Source organism: Girardinichthys multiradiatus, chromosome 15 (genome assembly GCF_021462225.1).
Source record: "Girardinichthys multiradiatus isolate DD_20200921_A chromosome 15, DD_fGirMul_XY1, whole genome shotgun sequence".
NCBI classification, from domain to species: Eukaryota; Metazoa; Chordata; class Actinopteri; order Cyprinodontiformes; family Goodeidae; genus Girardinichthys; species Girardinichthys multiradiatus.
The window spans coordinates 16,014,895-16,034,678 of NC_061808.1; the positions used below are offsets into that span (position 1 = coordinate 16,014,895).

Below are 19,784 nucleotides of genomic sequence, written 5' to 3' on the forward strand. Positions count from 1 at the left end.
TTCCTAAGACCTTCAAGGTGGGGAGTGTTTATTCAGGCTAATCTTTATTATTTTCCCACTTTCACATTGTATGTATTTGATTCCCCAAAGGCATGAAGAGTTTGGCCAATCTATTAATGATTAATCTCTGACATCTAGTGCAAACATATATATATATATATATATATATATATATATATATATATATATATATATATATATATATATATATATATATATATATATATATATATATATATATATATATATATATATATATATATCCAACTGTTTTTTGAGTGAATGTGTATGTATCTGTCACAGAGGGCGCAGTTCACCCCATCGCCAATTGAAATCACAATTTTTATTTAGAATGGGGATAAATAGTCATACAACTTCTGACATTTATTTAATTCAATTTAAATATGATTTACTTATTTAATTTAAATGCATTATTTCTGACTTTTTAAACACTTCACATTACACACTAAGTCCATTAATTATACACTGCTCCAACAAATGAAGGGAACACTCAAATAACACATCTCAGATTTGAATGAATGAAATATTCTTTTGTTCTGTACTAATTTGAATGTGCTGACAACAAAATCACACAAAAATCATCAATGGAAATCAAATTTATTAACCAATGGAGGCCTGGATTTGGAGTCACACACAAAATTAAAGTGGAAAAACACACTATAGGCTGATCCAACTTTGATGTAATATCCTTAAAAGAAGTCAAAATGAGGCTCAGTATTGTGTGTGGCCTCCACGTGTCTGTATGACCTCCCTACAACACCTGGACATGCTCCTGATGAGACGGCAGATGGTCTCCTAAGGCATCTCCTCCCAGACCTGGACTAAAGCATCCGCCAACTGCTGGACAGTCTGTGGTGCAACGTGACGTTGGTGGATGGAGCGAGACATGATGTCCCAGATGTGCTCAACCGGATTCAGGTCTGGGGAACGGGCGGGCCAGACCATAGCTTCAATGTCTTCATCTTGCAGGAACTGCTGACACACTCCAGCCACATGAGGTCTAGCATTGTCCTGCATTAGGAGGAACCCAGGGCCAACCGCACCAGCATATGGTCTCACAAGGGGTCTGAGGATCTCATCTCGGTACCTAATGGCAGTCAGGCTACCTCTGGCGAGCACATGGAGGGTCATGCGCCCCTCCAAAGAAATGCCACCCCACACCATTACTGACCCACTGCCAAACCGGTCATGCTGAAGGATGTTGCAGGCAGAAGATCGCTCTCCACGGTGTCTCCAGACTCTGTCACATCTATCACATGTGCTCAGTGTAAACCTGCTTTCATCTGTGAAGAGCATAGGGCGCCAGTGGCGAATTTGCCAATCCTGGTGTTCTCTGGCAAATGCCAAGCGTCCTGCACGGTGTTGGGCTGTGAGCACAACCCCCATTTGTGGACGTCGGGCCCTCATACCATCCTCATGGAGTCGGTTTCTAACCGTTTGTGCAGACACATGCACATTTGTGGACTGCTGGAGGTCATTTTGCAGGGCTCTGGCATTGCTCCTCCTGTTCCTCCTTGCACAAAGGCAGAGGTAGTGGTCCTGCTGCTGGGTTGTTGCCCTTCTACGGCCTCCTCCACGTCTCCTGGTGTACTGGCCTGTCTCCTGGTAGTGCCTCCAGGCTCTGGACACTACGCTGACAGACACAGCAAACCTTCTTGCCACAGCTCGCATTGATGTGCCATCCTGGATGAGCTGCACTACCTGAGCCACTTGTGTGGGTTGTAGAGTCCGTCTCATGCTACCATGAGTGTGAAAGCACCACCAACATTCAAAAGTGACCAAAACATCAGCCAGAAAGCATAGGTACTGAGAAGTGGTCTGTGGTCCCCACCTGCAGAACCACTCCTTTATTGAGTGTCTTGCTAATCGCCAAAGATTTCCCCCTGTTGTCTATTCCATTTGCACAACATCATGTGAAATTGATTGTCAATCAGTGTTGCTTCCTAAGTGGACAGTTTGATTTCACAGAAGTTTCATTTACTTGGAGTTATATTGTGTTGTTTAAGTGTTCCCTTTATTTTTTTGAGCAGTGTAGTTTTGATCCCTGTGATCCTGATGACATGCACCCATCACAAAGATTCCAAACCTTTTACCTACAGAGACACAAATAAATATTATTTGTAACCACTGGAGGAAACCTGTTTATTTAAATTATTTATTTATTTTACAGAATGTCACAGTCTTCTAGAAAAGACAAGTATTTGACTACTGAGCAATGCCATTTGATGAGTAAAGTTCACATACACTCATGACAGGTATGGCAATCATAATGGTTTAGCTAAGACACATTTGAACATCTCTTTTCAGGGTGGAATAATTGAAAAAACAAAAACAGAGTTAAGTGCAAACAATTTGTTTTATTGTGGATTTTCTCTAATCTACACAGTCAAAATAAACATAAAGCATCAAATATATACCTATAAACCCACTAAAAGTTGGATAAATGTAGTAAGTTGCAGCCTCTGACATAAATGTGGCCAAATGTTTGACCACTCTTCTTATTAGAATTAGTGGAGCTCAGCCTATAAAATCTTCAGTTGGCTTGTGCCACAATCCAGTTGACTTTATATTTGTTTTTGTATGACTTCATTTTTTTGTTCTTGTGTTATGGTTATTTCTGTGTTTTCCATATTAAGCTCCAATTGTGTTGCAATAGTGTTCAATGCTGTTTAGTTATAATTTAGTTATTCCTCCCTGGGCGCAATTTGGTGTTCCACTAAGACAATGACCCCAAACACACACCAAAACTGGGTTTGGGTAAGATAAAGCTTTGGCTCTGACCTGGGGCATGAAGTTTTAATTTTTTTATTTAACCGATGTTTGTTGTATATTTACTGCATTCCTGAAAAAGAACACTCCAAATGCATCTTTAAAAAAAACCTAAATTAATATGATATTTAGGCCGATGTTGCATGTATGTAAACTTACTGTATGCACACATTCTTACAGTATTCTCCTGAATGTCCCCCCAATCTGTTTCCTATTGTACTATTAGATGCATTTGTTGATATGTACACAACAAATTGTAGCAAAAGAGATATTAGTTTAGTTTTCTGTTTTCTCCATCTGATTCAGATTTCTCCGCTGTTCTAAGACTTTCACTCCCAGTGTAAACTGGCACAAAAAAGAAAAAAAAAACATTCCATGATTTTTTATTTCCTTTCAACAGGAAAAGAGGGCCTACATGAGAACTACATTCAAGACAGTAAGATGGGTTTTGTCATCAACGCCATATATGCCATGGCTCACGGCCTCCATGACATGCATAAGGAGCTGTGTCCAGGCCAGACAGGACTCTGTGAGGCAATGGATCCAATTGATGGCAGCAAGCTGCTGGACTACCTGCTGAAGACGTCCTTCAGAGGAGTGTCGGGGGAGGAAATTTACTTTGATGAAAACGGAGACACCCCAGGCAGGTGAGAAAAGGAGGAGATGGGAAACAGAGCTTTCATGCATGACCACATACATGTGCGCCAGTCCTGAGCACAGACGGATGTAATTAGTTTGGACTGGAACAGATTCAGTGGATGGTCCACTGTGGCAGTCCACTTTCATCCTTATTTTCAGCATAACAGACACCATTTTACAGTCGGAAAACAGAGCCGTGCAGTTCCACCAACAGTGTGAAGTTAGGTGAAGCACATTCTGGCTCATTTTAAAATGAGAACATTGTGTACTCCTAAACAAACAAGGTCTCACCCTGCGAAACATAAAAAATAACCGAGAAAATGTCTGCTAGGCTGCTTAATGTCTGTAAATCACCTCCCCCTCTTCGACTTCATCCTGTTTATACCAACACTTGTCTGCTATCTCTCTCTTTTTCTCTCCATATTTCCAGGTATGACATCATGAATCTCCAAAATGTGGGTGAAGACCGCTTTGACTACTTAAATGTAGGGTCCTGGAGTGAAGGCATCCTTAGCATCGACGACAACAAGCTGTGGATGAACAGCAGCGAAATGGTTCGCTCAGTCTGCAGTGACCCCTGCTCCAAAGGACAGATAAAGGTAGGGATTCAAATCCTGCTTAAAGGAAATTCTGCAACCTTTAATGACTACTGCCAGTGATTTTTCAAACATGAAACTTCTGAAAATCTATAGTTGTTTAACAGCTGCAAAAAGTTATTTAAGCATGAGAAGATGAGCTTGAAATTCTGTAGCTTTCTAATGATTTTAATTACAATCTTGAAGGCTCAGAGGACAAGTTTGTCTATGTTCCTCTTTGAGGTTGAATATTTTCAAAAATCTATCTGAAAGAGTAATTTTAAATCACGACGAAACCATGCACATTAAGACTTTTAGGAAAACTTCAGTACAACCAAGGATTTCCACTCTTTTCAGGAAACTATAATATGACATCATCATCAGCATTTTATAAAACACAAATCTGCGAAATCATTTGAATAACTTCCAATTTGAACGAGAGAATACTTGACTTAGGGATGCATCAATGTGAAAATTTGGGTCAATATCAATATTTACTGATATTATATATATTCCATACACTTTTGACACCTTGTAAAAATGACCACATTGGTTCTCTGCTTCAGTTAAACACCCCGCAACCCTGGGCTGCATCACTATCACTGTCACATGCCCGAACAAATACCACATGGCTAACCCTCTATCCTCTCCCTTCCGAAACGTGTACTCAAACAACAACAATATGGAAATAAACATTGGTTATTAATATCGACCGTTTTACTTTTCCAACTAATACCGATGTTAGCGGCGATATATTGTGCCACCCTAATCCGACTCATTGCATTACTTGACGGATATTGATCTACCGAAATAAATAACCTCGACTTATTTACTCTTTCACAGATAAAGAATTACATTGGCTTTGTGCCATTAACAAGTGGTGTAAAGAGCTCTAAACACATTCTGTCCTGAATGATTCTTAGATCATTTCAGATCTAAAAACTTTAGTCACATACCGTTGTGTCTAATAAAACTGGGACATTCACTCTACCTGGACAAGGAGAAGGCCATTTTGCCTTACATCCCTTTTCCACAACTCCCTACTTAATGCGGTTTAGTTGGCTCTACTCGCTTTTTTGGCCTTTAGTACCTACTTGCTTGCAGTTCCAAGAGAGTCTACCCCTGCTGAAAACACAACATCAAAAGACTGTTGCTCACTGATATCTTCAACTGTAAAATCATTGCACGCTGGGCTTATTGTCTATATGACCACTATAGCAAGCTAGCATTAGGTAGCATTAGCTTACCCTCATACGTCCACTTGCTCGTACCCTTCAATTTGATACCGCTCCATGGCTTCCCTCTCTCCTGTATTTATAAAGAGTGTCTTGTCTTGCTGCTTGCACCCTTCTCTGGCTCTTCTTTCACAGTGTGACAACAGTGTGACAACAGCCACAGACTGAGAGCAGTCAAGGCTGTGGTTGTGTTTGTGGCACATACAAATCACATCACGTTACCTTTTAAGACTGTGGGGCCACCTTACTATTGACGATCATGCCCACATTGAGATGGTACTCAATTGTAATGGAAAATTAACCAAACCGTGTAGAGCTGACCCAATCCGAATCAAGTAGAGACTAGTGGAAAAAGGGTTATAGTGAATAATTAAACTGGCACTGTTACCACTTTCAGAAAGAGCCCCGACTTGCCTCTGCCGGGACCGAATATGTTTCTGTTGCTATACACTTATCTGCCCTTAAGGGAGGGTTCACCCCCTCCCTGTTGGCTCCCCCATGCTTCTTCCTCTATCTGCTTTGTTTCCTGCCCTAGTCATCACTCTGTGTTGCATATCACAGTGCTGGTGGCAGCTTCCCCGGGAGCAGAATGTAAGAGCAGTTGGCCTTGTTTTCTAAACAATGTCTTCTACTCATGAAAAATAAGGGCACTAACAGATGCCTGACTTTGATGCTTATCCATTGATGCTTATTACTGCTTTATGCTGCCTAAGTTGTACTGTGCTACATGTTGTGATTGTATTAGCGTCATGATCGGTTCCTTAGGTGCCTACGCTCCATAAATGGTGAATCATGTCTATACACAGGTGATAAGGAAAGGTGAGGTGAGTTGCTGTTGGATTTGTACGACCTGCAAGGACAATGAGTATGTTCAAGATGAGTTTACCTGCAAGGCCTGCGAGCTGGGATGGTGGCCCGATGAAGATCTGGCAGGTAGGAAAGTCTTGCGTATTGTTTTTCTATAAACTATTTTTGAAACCAAATATTTACATACACTGTAAAAATACATAAGCTTTGCCTTTTCGTACTGGTAGACATGAAATCAGACTAAACTTTACCTGTTTTTGGTCAGTTAGGATTACTGAAACCAATTTTACCTGCTTAATGCCAGAATATTGAGAGAGATTTTTCTTGGGATTTTTTGTCAACTTTCTTCAAATTTAGTATTTTTATTAGTATTTGATAAGATTGCCTTTTAAACCTTAAAGGTGAGTTAAATGTTTTGGTTATCCAAACACACTAAACACATACAATTATCTTCCTGATATCATGTCTGATTTCTTTTGATTTCTCCTTGATGTCACACAAGGGAATAAAACCACAGACCACATATTTTTTACTTCTATGTTGTTAATTATCTATGAAAAGCTTACAAAGTTGTGACGTGATCATCTGGGCTATCCCAAGTTGTTTAAAGCAGACATAGTACAGGTAAACCTTGGAATTTGAAGAAATTATTAAGAGGTTATCACCAGTTGTGTCTCATTCTGTTATTTAGCAATTAGAAATACTATCTGACCTAAAACAGGAAAATTTAGTTTAAGTTGAATATCACAAATACAATCCATTTTATACATTTTATGTGAATATCTGGTTTCAACTGTAATTATCCTAAACCAATCCATAATGTTTAACATGTTTCTGCTCCTATCACACCAATCTTTTTCATTAAATTGATGCACTGACATACAGACTAGTCTATGATTTCAAAGTTCATCCTTCTTTCTGAAACAGATCCATTCCTCAGCAGCTTCACTGCTTTTTTCCTACGGATTCTTTTCATCAGTCACACCCAGATCCCAAGCTCTCCTATTGCTTCCTCAGGCTCCTTGTTACCCTAACAAAATGAGAATATTGCAGGCTTCCTTGTTCTGTGCTCTTTACCTTGTTGGATCCTGGTGGTTGTTTTGACAGCAATTTATGAAGTGGAGAGGAAGAGGAGCTCTTCATTCCAGTAAAATCCTATTACTGCCATGAGAGGATTGGGAACACATTCAGCAGTGTGTTGGGGAAGAAACTCCCCCCTTCAAGCTCATTACTTTAGTTGAAAAGAATTGGTAATGGTGTCCCTTAGTTTACTTAGAATGGTCTTTCTTTATTTTAGGATTGTGAATGAGAGTATCCAGAATCGTAAATTTAAGTTTTGACTCACCCAGTATTAAAAAAGCACATTCTCCTAGTGTTAGGCAACATGGTCTACTTTAAAATGTCAGATTTCTAATGATTTGACATGTTTGGCGTCAGATCAAAAGTGGGCTTCTCAGTGAAGTCACTTTAATGCTATTAGCAAAAGCATATAATTTATGGAGTGTTAAGCTGGGGAAGTGGAGGGATGTCTTTTTTTTTTTCCACGATTATGTTCCTCAATATTCCTCTGCATACTAGATGACAAGCATTCAACTAGTGCAGTTAAGACACACAAGTCCATGTTTTGCACATTCACTTACAATTCTGGTCAGAGCTTAACATACACTCATCTTTGGCATTAATAACCTATTAATTAGGGGTTTTTAATAATGCATTTAAACCACTTCTCTTCCAGGCTGGAATAATGATACCACAAATAACTTTAAGCAAGTAAAAATTTGAATTTGGTGAACAAGCTTGACTTTAAAGCAGATATCCTCTAATGCACAGTCAAAATCATACATAAAGTCAAATATACATATCCTCATTCCATTAGTGTTTGTTGCAGTTTAACCACACTGTTTTTGTACCCATTAACAAGCTCCCTCCATAATTCTGTCTGAAAATGTGAACACTCTTCTGATTAGAGCTGTCAGAAGTCATTCAAATTGGCTAATGTTCTGGGACAGACACATCTTCTTTGCATAGTCCAATAAAAAAAAAAAAAATAAGATTAAGGTTAGTTGCCATTCCAGCAGATTGATGTTAACTGGCTTTTTTTACATTTGAAAATCTGTTTTGATGTGTGTTTGGGATCATTGTCCTCTGGAACACCCAACCATGTTTGACATCTGAACCAGTGATTAAAAGACATTGGTCAGGATGTTTGGGAACAGCCCAGTGCCATCAGGGCTAAACACCATCAAAAACTATAAGATGTTGGTACACCAGTGTCACTGCCCAAGTCAGTCTGACATCCACATGGACTAAGAAGGTTTCAACTGGGATGGATGCTGCTACTTTAAAAAGCAACTTCTCATGTGAATACAATTGGCAGCAGCTAATATGAACAAACCAAATTCGTTCTATTAAAACATTTTATGTCAGGATATCTGTTGAGCTACAATGACAAGAAATATACTGAAAGGAGTAAAATTAAGGCCTAAGACAAGAATAAACCTAAAGACACTCTACCAACTGTCAAGCATGGTGGTGGTAGCATCATACTGGGGGTCCCCATTTTATTGCCAGGGATGTGAGTGCATTGCACGAAGTGAGTGGAATAATAAGGTTGTAGAGCTCTCCAAATTAGGCATTTTCACTATAAACCAACAGATACATTATTTTGGAATAGATAAAGGAGGCAAAACGTAATCTTCTGGAATGCTACTGACCTCAAGTCTATGAAAATCTGTAGCCTATGCTTCAAAGCCAAGTCTATGCCAGTTAACTGTACCTTTGCCGATAAAACAATCCAGCCAGAATTATGAGAGAATCTTTGGGACGACTCCATAATGCATGTTTTCTATGCAATACATTCATGCATATACGTCTATGTAATGTTAATGTGCTCGCATATGTGAAATTGAGCTCATGCCTCCTCCTCTCCTTTCAGGCTGCCAGCCACTGCCTCTGAAGTATCTTGACTGGGCCGATGTGGAATCCATTGTTGCAGTTGTTTTCTCCTGTGTTGGCATTCTGATCACCTCCTTTGTCACCTTCGTATTCATCCAGTACCGTGACACGCCTGTGGTTAAATCGTCCAGCAGGGAACTCTGTTATATCATCTTGGCAGGCATATTCTTGGGTTACATCTGTCCATTCACTTTAATTGCTCATCCCACAGTCACCTCCTGCTATCTGCAGAGACTCTTGGTAGGCCTTTCTTCTGCCATGTGCTACTCTGCTCTGGTAACTAAAACAAACCGAATTGCCCGTATTCTGGCTGGCAGCAAGAAGAAGATCTGCACCAGGAAACCACACTTCATGAGTGCCTGGGCCCAGGTCATCATTGCCTTCATGCTTATCAGCGTACAGCTAACTCTTGAGATAACACTCATTATTCTGGAGCCTCCTGAGCCCGTCAAATCATACCCAAGCATACGTGAGGTCTACCTCATCTGCAACACCAGCAACTTAGGCATGGTGGCACCACTAGGCTACAACGGCCTGCTTATCTTGAGCTGCACCTACTATGCCTTCAAAACACGGAACGTTCCTGCCAATTTCAATGAGGCCAAATATATTGCCTTTACAATGTACACTACCTGCATCATCTGGCTTGCCTTTGTACCAATCTATTTTGGCTCAAACTACAAGATCATAACCACATCCTTTTCTGTCAGCCTGAGTGTAACAGTGGCATTGGGCTGCATGTTCACACCCAAGATGTACATCATCATTGCCAAACCTGAGAGGAATGTCCGAAGCGCCTTCACCACATCTGATGTGGTGCGAATGCATGTCGGCGATGGGAAGTCTGCGGCTCAGTGTGGGAGCAACAGCTTTCTTAATATATTCCGTCGGAAGAAGGCTGTGTCTAGAAATGCCAAGTGAGTACCTAATCTTTTTAAGATCTTTGAACGTTATATCATGTTTAATAACATGTAATCAAGTTAGAAGACAATGGTGCCTTCCCTCTGAACTTTTATGTCAAAAGTTTCTTGCATTTACCTGAAACACCCATCAATGTCTTAGTTTTGTTTGGGAAAAACAACCACAGTTTGTTGAATCATGGAGCACAACATTCAGCAAATATTTTGCTTTACTGATTTCCAATTGGGATACCATTAAATTAAGTGTAAAATACATTCCTATAGCCCACATATGACTTCAGAGGCAGAGGGAATGCATTATAATTAAACACCAAAATAAATAAAATCAGAAGTCTATTACTTACCTTTCCAAATGACCTGGATGTATATAGTTCTCATAAAGTGCAGTCAAAGACAAACGTTTGCATAAATGTTATGAAACTACCAAATAAATTACATGTAGAGCAAGATGCACTTATGAACAGACTCTTTTAGGCCATATGTAACAGAACTGCTCAGCTGTAGTTACTGTTGTTTTATCATGAAAGCAACATTACTCTGCATCACACTTTATGAAATTTGGCTTAGCATATTCTAAATAACCTATTTTAAGTCATTCTTTTGAGTTGATGGCCTGGGAAATTATAGTCTTTTAGAAGTCCCTTAAAGCTAAATCTCTTGAGAAAATATATAATCCTCCCTCTCAGATCTGGATTGAGCTCTTTGGACTTAATCATTGCAGTGTTCATTGTTGGTCTAATGACAATTGTGAGGCAAACTCTTACCTGGGGTAGACCTATAGTCATTAAGTGGAAGTCAAAGGGCCTTGGGAAGCTGATAGATATGTTTGGAGTGACAGTACTGACTTTATAATATATGTGGTTATATAAATACAAATTTAAGAAGGAGCCTAATTTATATTTCACAAATTAAAAAAACAGATCAAGCCATGACATCCATTTTCATGAAGCATATATGCAAGTTAGATTTCTTTTTTGAAATGTGTTATTGTACATACCCCATGAACTTGTTCATATTTGTTCCATTACTGCCACAAACCTCAGTGTTTTTTGGGAGAGATTTTATGTCATATACCAACATAAAGTTGAGTGAAATGGTGAAGTCGACAGAAAATGATACATGGTTTTCAAATTTTTGAATAAAAATCAGAAAAGAATGGGGAGCATTTGTATTCAGCCTAATTTTCTACTGTTAAATAAATGTTTAAATAAACCCCTAAATAAAGGCCAGTGTGAACACCTAATTAGTAAATAAAGTCCAAGACCAAGGCCCTCTGTGAATACAACTAATCAGTGAAGGTCTCACAGGTTCTTTAAAAAATATTATTGAAGCAAATAATGAAGATCACAGACCACACCAGACAGGTCAAGGATAAAGTTGTGGGAAAGTTTAAATCAAAGTTAGGTTCCAAGTTATAAACATATTATATAGCATGGTTCAGTCTATCATCTAAAATTACAAAGAGTATGGCACATCTGCAAATCTACTAAGACATAGCCGTCCACAAAAACTGAAAGGAGTATTAATAAGAGAAGCAGCCAATAGGCCCATGATAACTGGTGGAGCTGCAGAGATGCACAGCTCGGGTGGGAGAATCTGTTGGCAGGAAAACCAGCCATGCATCTCCACAATTCTTGCCATTGTGAAAAAGTGGACAGAAGGAAGCAATTGTTGAAAAAAAGACAAGTTGTTTGCAGGGGCAAACAAACACAGTCAAAGCTACCATGTAGCAAGTTAGATCAAAATATATTAGTGAGTTAGTTTGACCAATTCAAAGACCAGACACTAAATCCAGTTAAAAATCTAAAAGTGTCTCTAAATGTTTGAATCCCACTACAGATTTTCAAGTGGAGGTATTTTACAAAGAAGAATGGTCAAAATTTTCTCTGGACAGGCAAAGCTGGCAGAGACGAACATAAAGTGTTGCCTCAGGGAGGGAATAAGAATGAACGCCACACCTGTCAGACTTTTATTTTTCAAGAATTATGAAAACCACATATTCCTTTCCCTATTCTTTAGAATAATGCAGTACTTTGTGTTGGTTTATCGAATAAAAAACCTATAAAATACATTTAGGCTTGTGGCTGTATTGCAACAAATTGTAAAAATGTTCAGGGGATGTGAACACTTTTGCAAGGTTCTACAAATGATATCGATTTAAATTTAAGTACCTTAGTCTTGGTAACATGAAACTGATATTTAAAACAAAAAAAACATTGATCATAAGGCATATCCCCCTCCCCCTGAGATCTAAAATATTATTGATGAAATTAACTTCCATTTATCATAACACACACAAAAAATGCGATTAGTCTTACAGATTTAAAGCGAACTGGCCTTTCTACATGTCAATGGATATTTAAGAACAGATGTTACACAGCCAACCAGATTTGCATGTAACTCTTTTGAGCTCCCCAGCAGTGACACGTGGACAGGTGACTAAAGTAAGGAGTGGGGCAGAGAATGAGACTGATCCTAAAATGTTTAGATGTTGTCTCTAAATCCTTGCTATGCAGCCTAACATTAACCTTTACTCACCAATACAAGCACTGTAGACTCAAGGCTGGCAAATGTTGTGGCAAAGGGGTTGTTTATCTTCTTTACTGGAGGGCTGCACTGTCAGTGAGGCTATTTTTACTTTGAGATCCAACAAAGTTGCTTTTTAGACACTAAACTACTAAATTATGTCTCCTTTTTAATTTTATATAAACAGGTAGAATATGATCCACAATTCTTAAACTATTCCTAATATTTTTGCCCTTTGCTTCCAAAAAGCCAGGCTTTTTTTTCTAACTTTTTCAAGGACTCCTTCTGCAGTATTTAAATGAAAAGGACATGGGTCTTCATTTAAGTTGCTGAGGATATTTGGTAAAATATTCCACTACAAAATCCAGCAAGCCTATGCAAGAATCCAGAAAGCCATTATGTGTCAGTTGATGTTATTTCCTTTTACATAAACATACCTGAACTGTTGGAAGCGCAAGACGTCCTTCAATGAATTATGTGGTGATGTACCAAACATAATGCATTAGAAAGTATTGAGCTAGAAATTATGTTTTAAAATCTGTGAGCTTCATTAGCACAGTTTAAAAACCGAAAAATGTACTGTTTGCAGAGGAAAGATAGTAGTACTTTCCTCTCCCCATACATTACAAAAACGAATTGGATTATCCTTAACCCATGGCACAAATGCCTTAAACATGCTAAGTGGTAGAGTCATGGGGTGAAACAACCCAGTTGTACATTTCAAAGCAGGCATAAGAAGCACTGATAAACACACTCTAAAATATAAACCTTTTAGCTGACTGTTTCCTATCTGGCCATGTACCCTAACCTAAAAACAAAACATGAGGTTTAAATGTGAAAAAATTAATTCCTGTTATGTCTTTAGAACATGAGTGTTGTTTTTGATGATTTAAACAGCATGTGTGACCTGGGATGAAGGGCCAGAATTCACACTGTTCAGCTGCTTCAGGATAGGGTACGCTACTTTTGCTGTGAAATCATCCTCTTATTTTTTCCACATTTAAGGATCCACAGTCCTTCTTGGAATTAAATATTAATGCGCTGAGTACCCCCAGTGATCTGATAATTATCAGACAAAACTGGTTAATTCTTTAATTCTCTGCCTATGAATAATTATTTTATGTATAAATGATTTATAGACAATGGATAAATGGTTTCAGAAACAAAAACTTGTTCCTTTGAAAATGTAAGGTCCAAAGAAAAACTATACAAGACCTTTAGAAAGTTTGACAAAATCTTGTTTAAGACCACTTTGGTCTCTTGGAAACAAATTATAGGTTGAAGACTCAAGGTTCTTGAACAGTAATGTACACAGTAATCTATAAGTGACTAGCATTTTACTTCAACATTTATTTTTAATTTTGCACTCAGCAACAAGGCAGTCTGCCTGACTAAAGTATGTGACTGAAGTATCACTCGCTCATTGATCCTGTCACTTCAGTGTTTTTCACACTGCAGCCTTCCAAAGAAGAGACCTGCCACCCTGCTGCTTTTGGTTTATCCTGAATTAACATCGCATTTAACTTTTCTCAGCATGTACACCCTCCCCTTACCACCTTCCTAACTAATCAAATTAGAGCCAGTCCAAGCTCATTCTGAACTACATTGTGTGTCCTTGTCAGGCCAGTTCAGGGTAAAAAAAAAATCTGTCCAAACGCATGCATCCTGTTTTAATAAAACCGAAAAAGGAATTGAAAAATGAGTTGGATGGCTCCTAATTATTTAAATGTCTAAAGCAATTGGAGGATCATAATGCTGTCTGCAGTGCATTATGAATCACTGTTTGTTGAGCTACTACATGTACTGCTCCTTAGGGCTCACAAGTTAGCTCTCATAGCAAAGCTGTTAATGTCTAGTCATGTGGTTAAAAGTATTTTGACATGCATCAGAAATGTTGAAATGCTACAGCCCTGTTGTGGTATGTTGCTGCTGTTGTGTTTTGCTGTTTTTCTGCCTCCATCTCCTGGTTTCCTATGATAGTAACTTGGGTCTTTATCTCATTCATAGTTCTAATGGCAAGTCTGTGTCATGGTCTGAATCAGGTCCAAAACACCCTCCGAGGGGGGGGAATGTGTGGCACAGACTGTCTGTGCATGTGAGGAAACAGGAAGCCGGCTCGAATCAGACAGCGGTCATCAGGCCCCTAACTAACACCCCCAACCCCCACAGTTGTGAGCTCCCCACCGGCAACCTTGGCAGAGATCCCCAACCTCCCCAGGACACGCCTGGCAGCAAGCCTCCATGCAATCAGGCGGAGGAAGACGACGAAGGGGATGTGCAGCGCCCCCTCTGGACTCCGACTTGCTCAGAACAGATGCAAGGACTGGAATTTGACTTAGATGAGCCGGCTTCTAATTTGCCCTCTGACTTGACAGGCCCCACCCATGAGTGCTTGAAGGGGGCAGTGATGGACACACACAGTTCACATGTCTCTGCACTAAAAAAACACACTGCCAGGGAGCAGATTCCTGCCAATGAGCCTTTGAGCCTAATACCCTCTCAGTTTCCTTCAGCCCCAAGACTGGGGGACTTTGAGGACGAAGGGTCTGAGGATGAGGAACTGGACCTCTTACACAGCTATATTTATGATGCCAAGGAGGAGAGGGAGGGGGAGGAAGGAGAAGGTGAGGACTTAACTCTAAATAAGACCACTCTGGAAGATTCCCTGGCTCTTTCTCCTCCCTCCCCCTTTAGAGACTCGGTGTGTTCAGGGGAGTCACTGAACGGCTCCCCCATCATCGATTCTATGTTTGGTAGCTCGATCTATGCCTCAAGTATCCTCCAAAACTTTGCACACAGCTCCTCAACACTCTGAGGGCAAAACCGACAAAGCTTCTGTGGCTATCAGTGGACATTTTCTCAAAAACATCCAGATTTACACAGAAACAACATTTAAAATTTTTTATTAAGTTATTCGCTTGCTTGATTTTGTTCTTTTATTAGTAGGTAAGTAAAAACAGTAAGTAAGTTGAAATATACAAGGAGGTATTTAATATAAGAACGCTTTTGGGAAGGGCTGACAGTGCAAAATGCTTTCTCTAAAAATGTACATGAGGGCAGAGTGCGTCTTTTCTGCCTCTCTCTGAGTTACACGGTTTAATTTCACCAAGCTGCTATTCCTGACACATATCCCAGCAGGATTGTTGCCTATTTAGATATATAACAAAGACTGCTTAAATATTGAAGATTAAATAATCTTTAATAATTTAATGTGACATTGTAGATCCTAAATGACTGAAAATTAACTTAAACATTTACAGTAACCCCATTAACTGGAATGTATGATTTTTAACTTGGAAGCGTGTTTAGTGTAAAGAGTGTGTGGGATGGCCGTTTTCTTATGATTTGAACTTTCTCTCAAGCCTCAATAACAAGAAGCACCTGCCCTAAAAACACCAGACATCCATTAGCATATTTGTATGGCTATTTGGAGATGGACCATAACATAATTTAGCCAATACTTTCCAATACTTTTTTTTTTAGCTGAAACGTACTGTCAAAATTAGTCCGAACAAAAAATAAAGAAGGGTGATGATTTGCTAGAGGGTGGAAACTTTACCTTTTATACTGAATTAGTTGCATTTTTCTTAAAACCAAATCACATCAGACACTTCTGCCTTTTTATAATAAACTCAGCAGTGCTTTCATGCTCACACATGAAGTAAAAGTTGAGAGTTAACCTAAAAAATACTATATGTAACATTAGCTGAGTACACTCTCATTGAATATATATATATATATATACATACATACATACATACACAGACAAAAAACAATGAGTAACAGCCATTTCTAACAGACTCAGCATTTTCATGGTAAATACATTAAATAAAACAGTTCAACTACTATCAAAAAAGAAAAGCCATATCTCCTTCAGTCTGCATCGTAATCACATTTTGTCATGTTCTGTTAACATGGTATTGTATATTTGAATAATATATTAGCATATGCATATCTTTATTTTAGTATTTTAATTCCCGGCTGTACTACTTAGGTATTTTTCAATTGGAGTGAACAGTAAACAAACTGGGTCTTCTTTTGGTGTCAATTGACATTACAGGGCATTATCGAACCATTATTTGAGAATACCTGATTGAAACGGAAGGCATGGCAGGTCTATGTGTGCAGCAGCATTCATACAAAAGGCAATTCAAAGTGCTTTACAGGAAAGTAGTAGAGGTAAAAAAAATGACATTAAAGTCTTAGACCACATTAAAAGAATAATAGTAAGTTTTAAGTATTACATAAAATGAAACATTAAAATGCAAATTAACAAAATATAAATAACTATGGTTTGATAAAAATGAAATGTAAAAAGGCAAATTCATTAATTTCTCTTGTCAATTTTCATGGGGTGGAGGTGGGGTGAAGCATATTAAGGTAATGCAACATGCAATGTTAAATATTTTGGAATTATGTGGCATTTTTTTTAATAGCTTTACTTTCTGGTTCTTTATAGTCATTGATCCTCCGGTGTCAAAACTAGGAGTACACATCCATAGTCATTACACCTTGACTGGTTAGTTGAGATAGATGAGCTAAAACAACTAAAACTTATTTTGAACCTGCTTTGCAGTACAAGCCTCTACTTTCATGATAAAGATATGATAAATGACCACTGAGAATCATGATAAGAGATGTAGCTTTGGATTTGATTGTGCAGTTGAATGGTCTGTAAGAAAAAAAAGAGTGTATTGAAAACATTGAGGTGTAACGGTACATACAAATCCCAGTTTGGTACGAAGTCAAACACCAAATTTGAGTACATTTTCAGTATTAAGGGCAACAAATATTTATGGTTTTGTTGTTGTATTTAACAGTTATCAAACTAAACAACAGAGTAAATGTCTTACCAAATAAAAACTGTTTAAAAATAAATTTTTCTACATAAATGTAAAAGATAAAAACATAAAACCATTATAGTAAACATCTACAATATAAAGGGTACCTGACTACACTGTTTCTATAAATTCCTACAAATAAATTCAATATTTATTGGTTTTCTAGATTTTTCCTGTCAGTTTTTGACATGATGGAGATATGAGTAAAAAACTGTTGGGTTTTATTTTTTGGCAAATAATAATAATAATAAAAAAACTGAGTTGAAACTGGATTCCCATCAGGCAGTTCTGTAATGCTCTGTTTTCAAGTTTTTTTTAAATCTAAACAAATTTATCAGTTCAAATTTTTATTGATTAGAAAAATCTGGACTGGATCAATTTGTAAGCAGTTATTTCACAACTTTGAAAAATTAGGAATTTCCATGCTTAGTTTGGCAACTTAACCGAACCTAATTCAGGAACACTGAATCTCGTTCAAAACCCATATTAGAGGGATTCAGAGGCTAAAAAATAGAATGGAAAAATTTTTTTGTTTGTTTTTGAATGAGTGGGTGTACTACATACTTTTTGCCATATTTATCCAGAGTTTGCAATATTATGCAATTCAATACATTTCTAGACTGCAGGAACCCTGTGGATGATATTGGTCTTGCATTCAGTTCTACATTAAAATTAGAAGTGAGAGCACCAGAACGAGCATTTGATAAGTTCTGGGCAACTGTAGCTTCCTCTTGCTTATATAAAGCTGACAGAATGTGATGGCTAAAATGCTGATGAGGGGAAACTTTATAATGTGGCTCTATTACTTTCAACATATGTTTAACATTGGTGTTCTCAACAAAAGAATATAGTTGCATCACAAAGCCTCCCACGGCATTTATTATGGCTTAGGCATCATCTGAACTGTTAGCAAGAGGCTGTTTTGATGATTAGGCAGATTGGTTGTCACTTCAGCTTCTTCATACCAGTTGTGTTAACATATAGGTGATGCCATTTCAAATGAGCAGTTATACATCAAACAAAGCTTTATTCAATCAATGCATGTAAAACTCAAAGGCCCGTACCAAAAATGTTTGATATGAATTCATGTGTCGTTACACCTCTAATAAAAAAAGAAAACTTTTACTTTTGAGACTCTAAATGTGTAGTTTGGATCAGATCAGTAAAGAAATCACAGCTGCATTAATAATATGTTTCTTAATAATTAGTTCAGGGAACCTTGAGTTTTTTTTTTTTTCCTCCTCACACCTACGTAAGGCTTAAATATAACAAGATATTAAGAAATGGGCCAAACTTTGGTTACATACTAACTGTTGCAAGATGTCAATACATAAATACCCATAAACTGCCATTCAACTGAAGGCTTGAGCTGTATGATTCATACATATCATCAAATCCCTGGTCTTAAATCTTTACATTAACCAACAATGGTGTAAGTTTGATTGTATGACGGCATTGCTACTGAAACAGTTTACACTCACTTATAGCCCTGACAAGTTTTACAAGCAAGAAAGGTGATAAAAAAATAAATAAATAGAACTGTTTCTGCTTTTTATGCCGCGCTGATACTTTTTCCAAGTTTTGCTGTGCCGTATTTGAAACACACAATACAAGTTGTACAAGCTCTCAAAGTTTGTAATACTGTTCAAGCCATCTCTTGTTTTTTCACACAGGTAATATGTTTGTAATATGGATAAATGTTTATATATTTAGATTGTGAGGAGAAAAAAAAGTTAATACATTTTGAAACTGTCCATTGATACTTGTCAAGGAGCAGTGTGTTTGAATTTTTAGTAATCTTTAAGCTAACTTGAGTTAACTGTATCCTCTTGCTTACTGTAATGGGGTTATACATGTTTCAGTTTTACTTAAATCATACTATAAACTTGAGTAGATCACTTAGGGCTAAGTCCCTTACCCTTACTTTTTTAAATCTTTAAGATGAAAATTGATTTCAAAGTAAAAGGACTACAAAGTACATACTGTAGTGCAACTGTATTGTATTTCCAAATGTCTTAAGTGGAATATAGTGTAAGTTGTTTAATGATTTAAGCTGATGTAAAATATACAAGGTGCCACCTGTTTAACACTGTTGAATCTAGAGTGAAATAGGCCTTTATGTCTTGGGTGAGCTGGACATGAACAATGCTGTAAAAAATAAAAATGATTTATATTAAGAAGTCTGATCACTGCCCACCATTGCTTTTCAAAATGCTTTACACATTTTACTCCATTATTATTGTGTTTATTGTTTGAGCCATGTGTTCAATATTAGGCAAGGCAAGTTTATTTATATAGCGCATTTCAGCAACAGGACAATTCAAAGTGCTTTACATAATGCAAAAAAGCACTTTGCAGTGACCAAAAAACATAAAAAATACACTGCAGTGGCATGATAAAAGAAATAAAAATAAGTTAAAAAAAGTTGGACAATAGACTAAAATTTAGTGTTAAACGCCCTGTTGTTGCCCTGGGGTTTAATGTAAACTGCGAAGT

The 19,784-nt window shown here is 37.8% G+C and overlaps 1 protein-coding gene across 2 annotated transcripts in view; it reads left to right on the forward strand.

Moving 5' to 3' along the window:
• The window catches only part of grm1a (glutamate receptor, metabotropic 1a), a 68,809-nt gene extending 49,344 nt beyond the window's left edge, over positions 1–19,465 (forward strand). Inside the window, exons 5-9 of one of the 2 annotated variants that reach the window (XM_047388761.1) lie at positions 3,191–3,437; positions 3,860–4,028; positions 6,046–6,172; positions 8,982–9,918; positions 14,455–19,465. In XM_047388761.1, the coding sequence (XP_047244717.1) occupies positions 3,191–3,437; positions 3,860–4,028; positions 6,046–6,172; positions 8,982–9,918; positions 14,455–15,262 (2,288 nt within the window). In that variant the 3' untranslated portion in view covers positions 15,263–19,465. The remainder of the gene's footprint in view (positions 1–3,190; positions 3,438–3,859; positions 4,029–6,045; positions 6,173–8,981; positions 9,919–14,454) is intronic. The other variant, XM_047388762.1, reaches the window with a different exon arrangement.
• Positions 19,466–19,784: the final 319 nt, after the last annotated feature.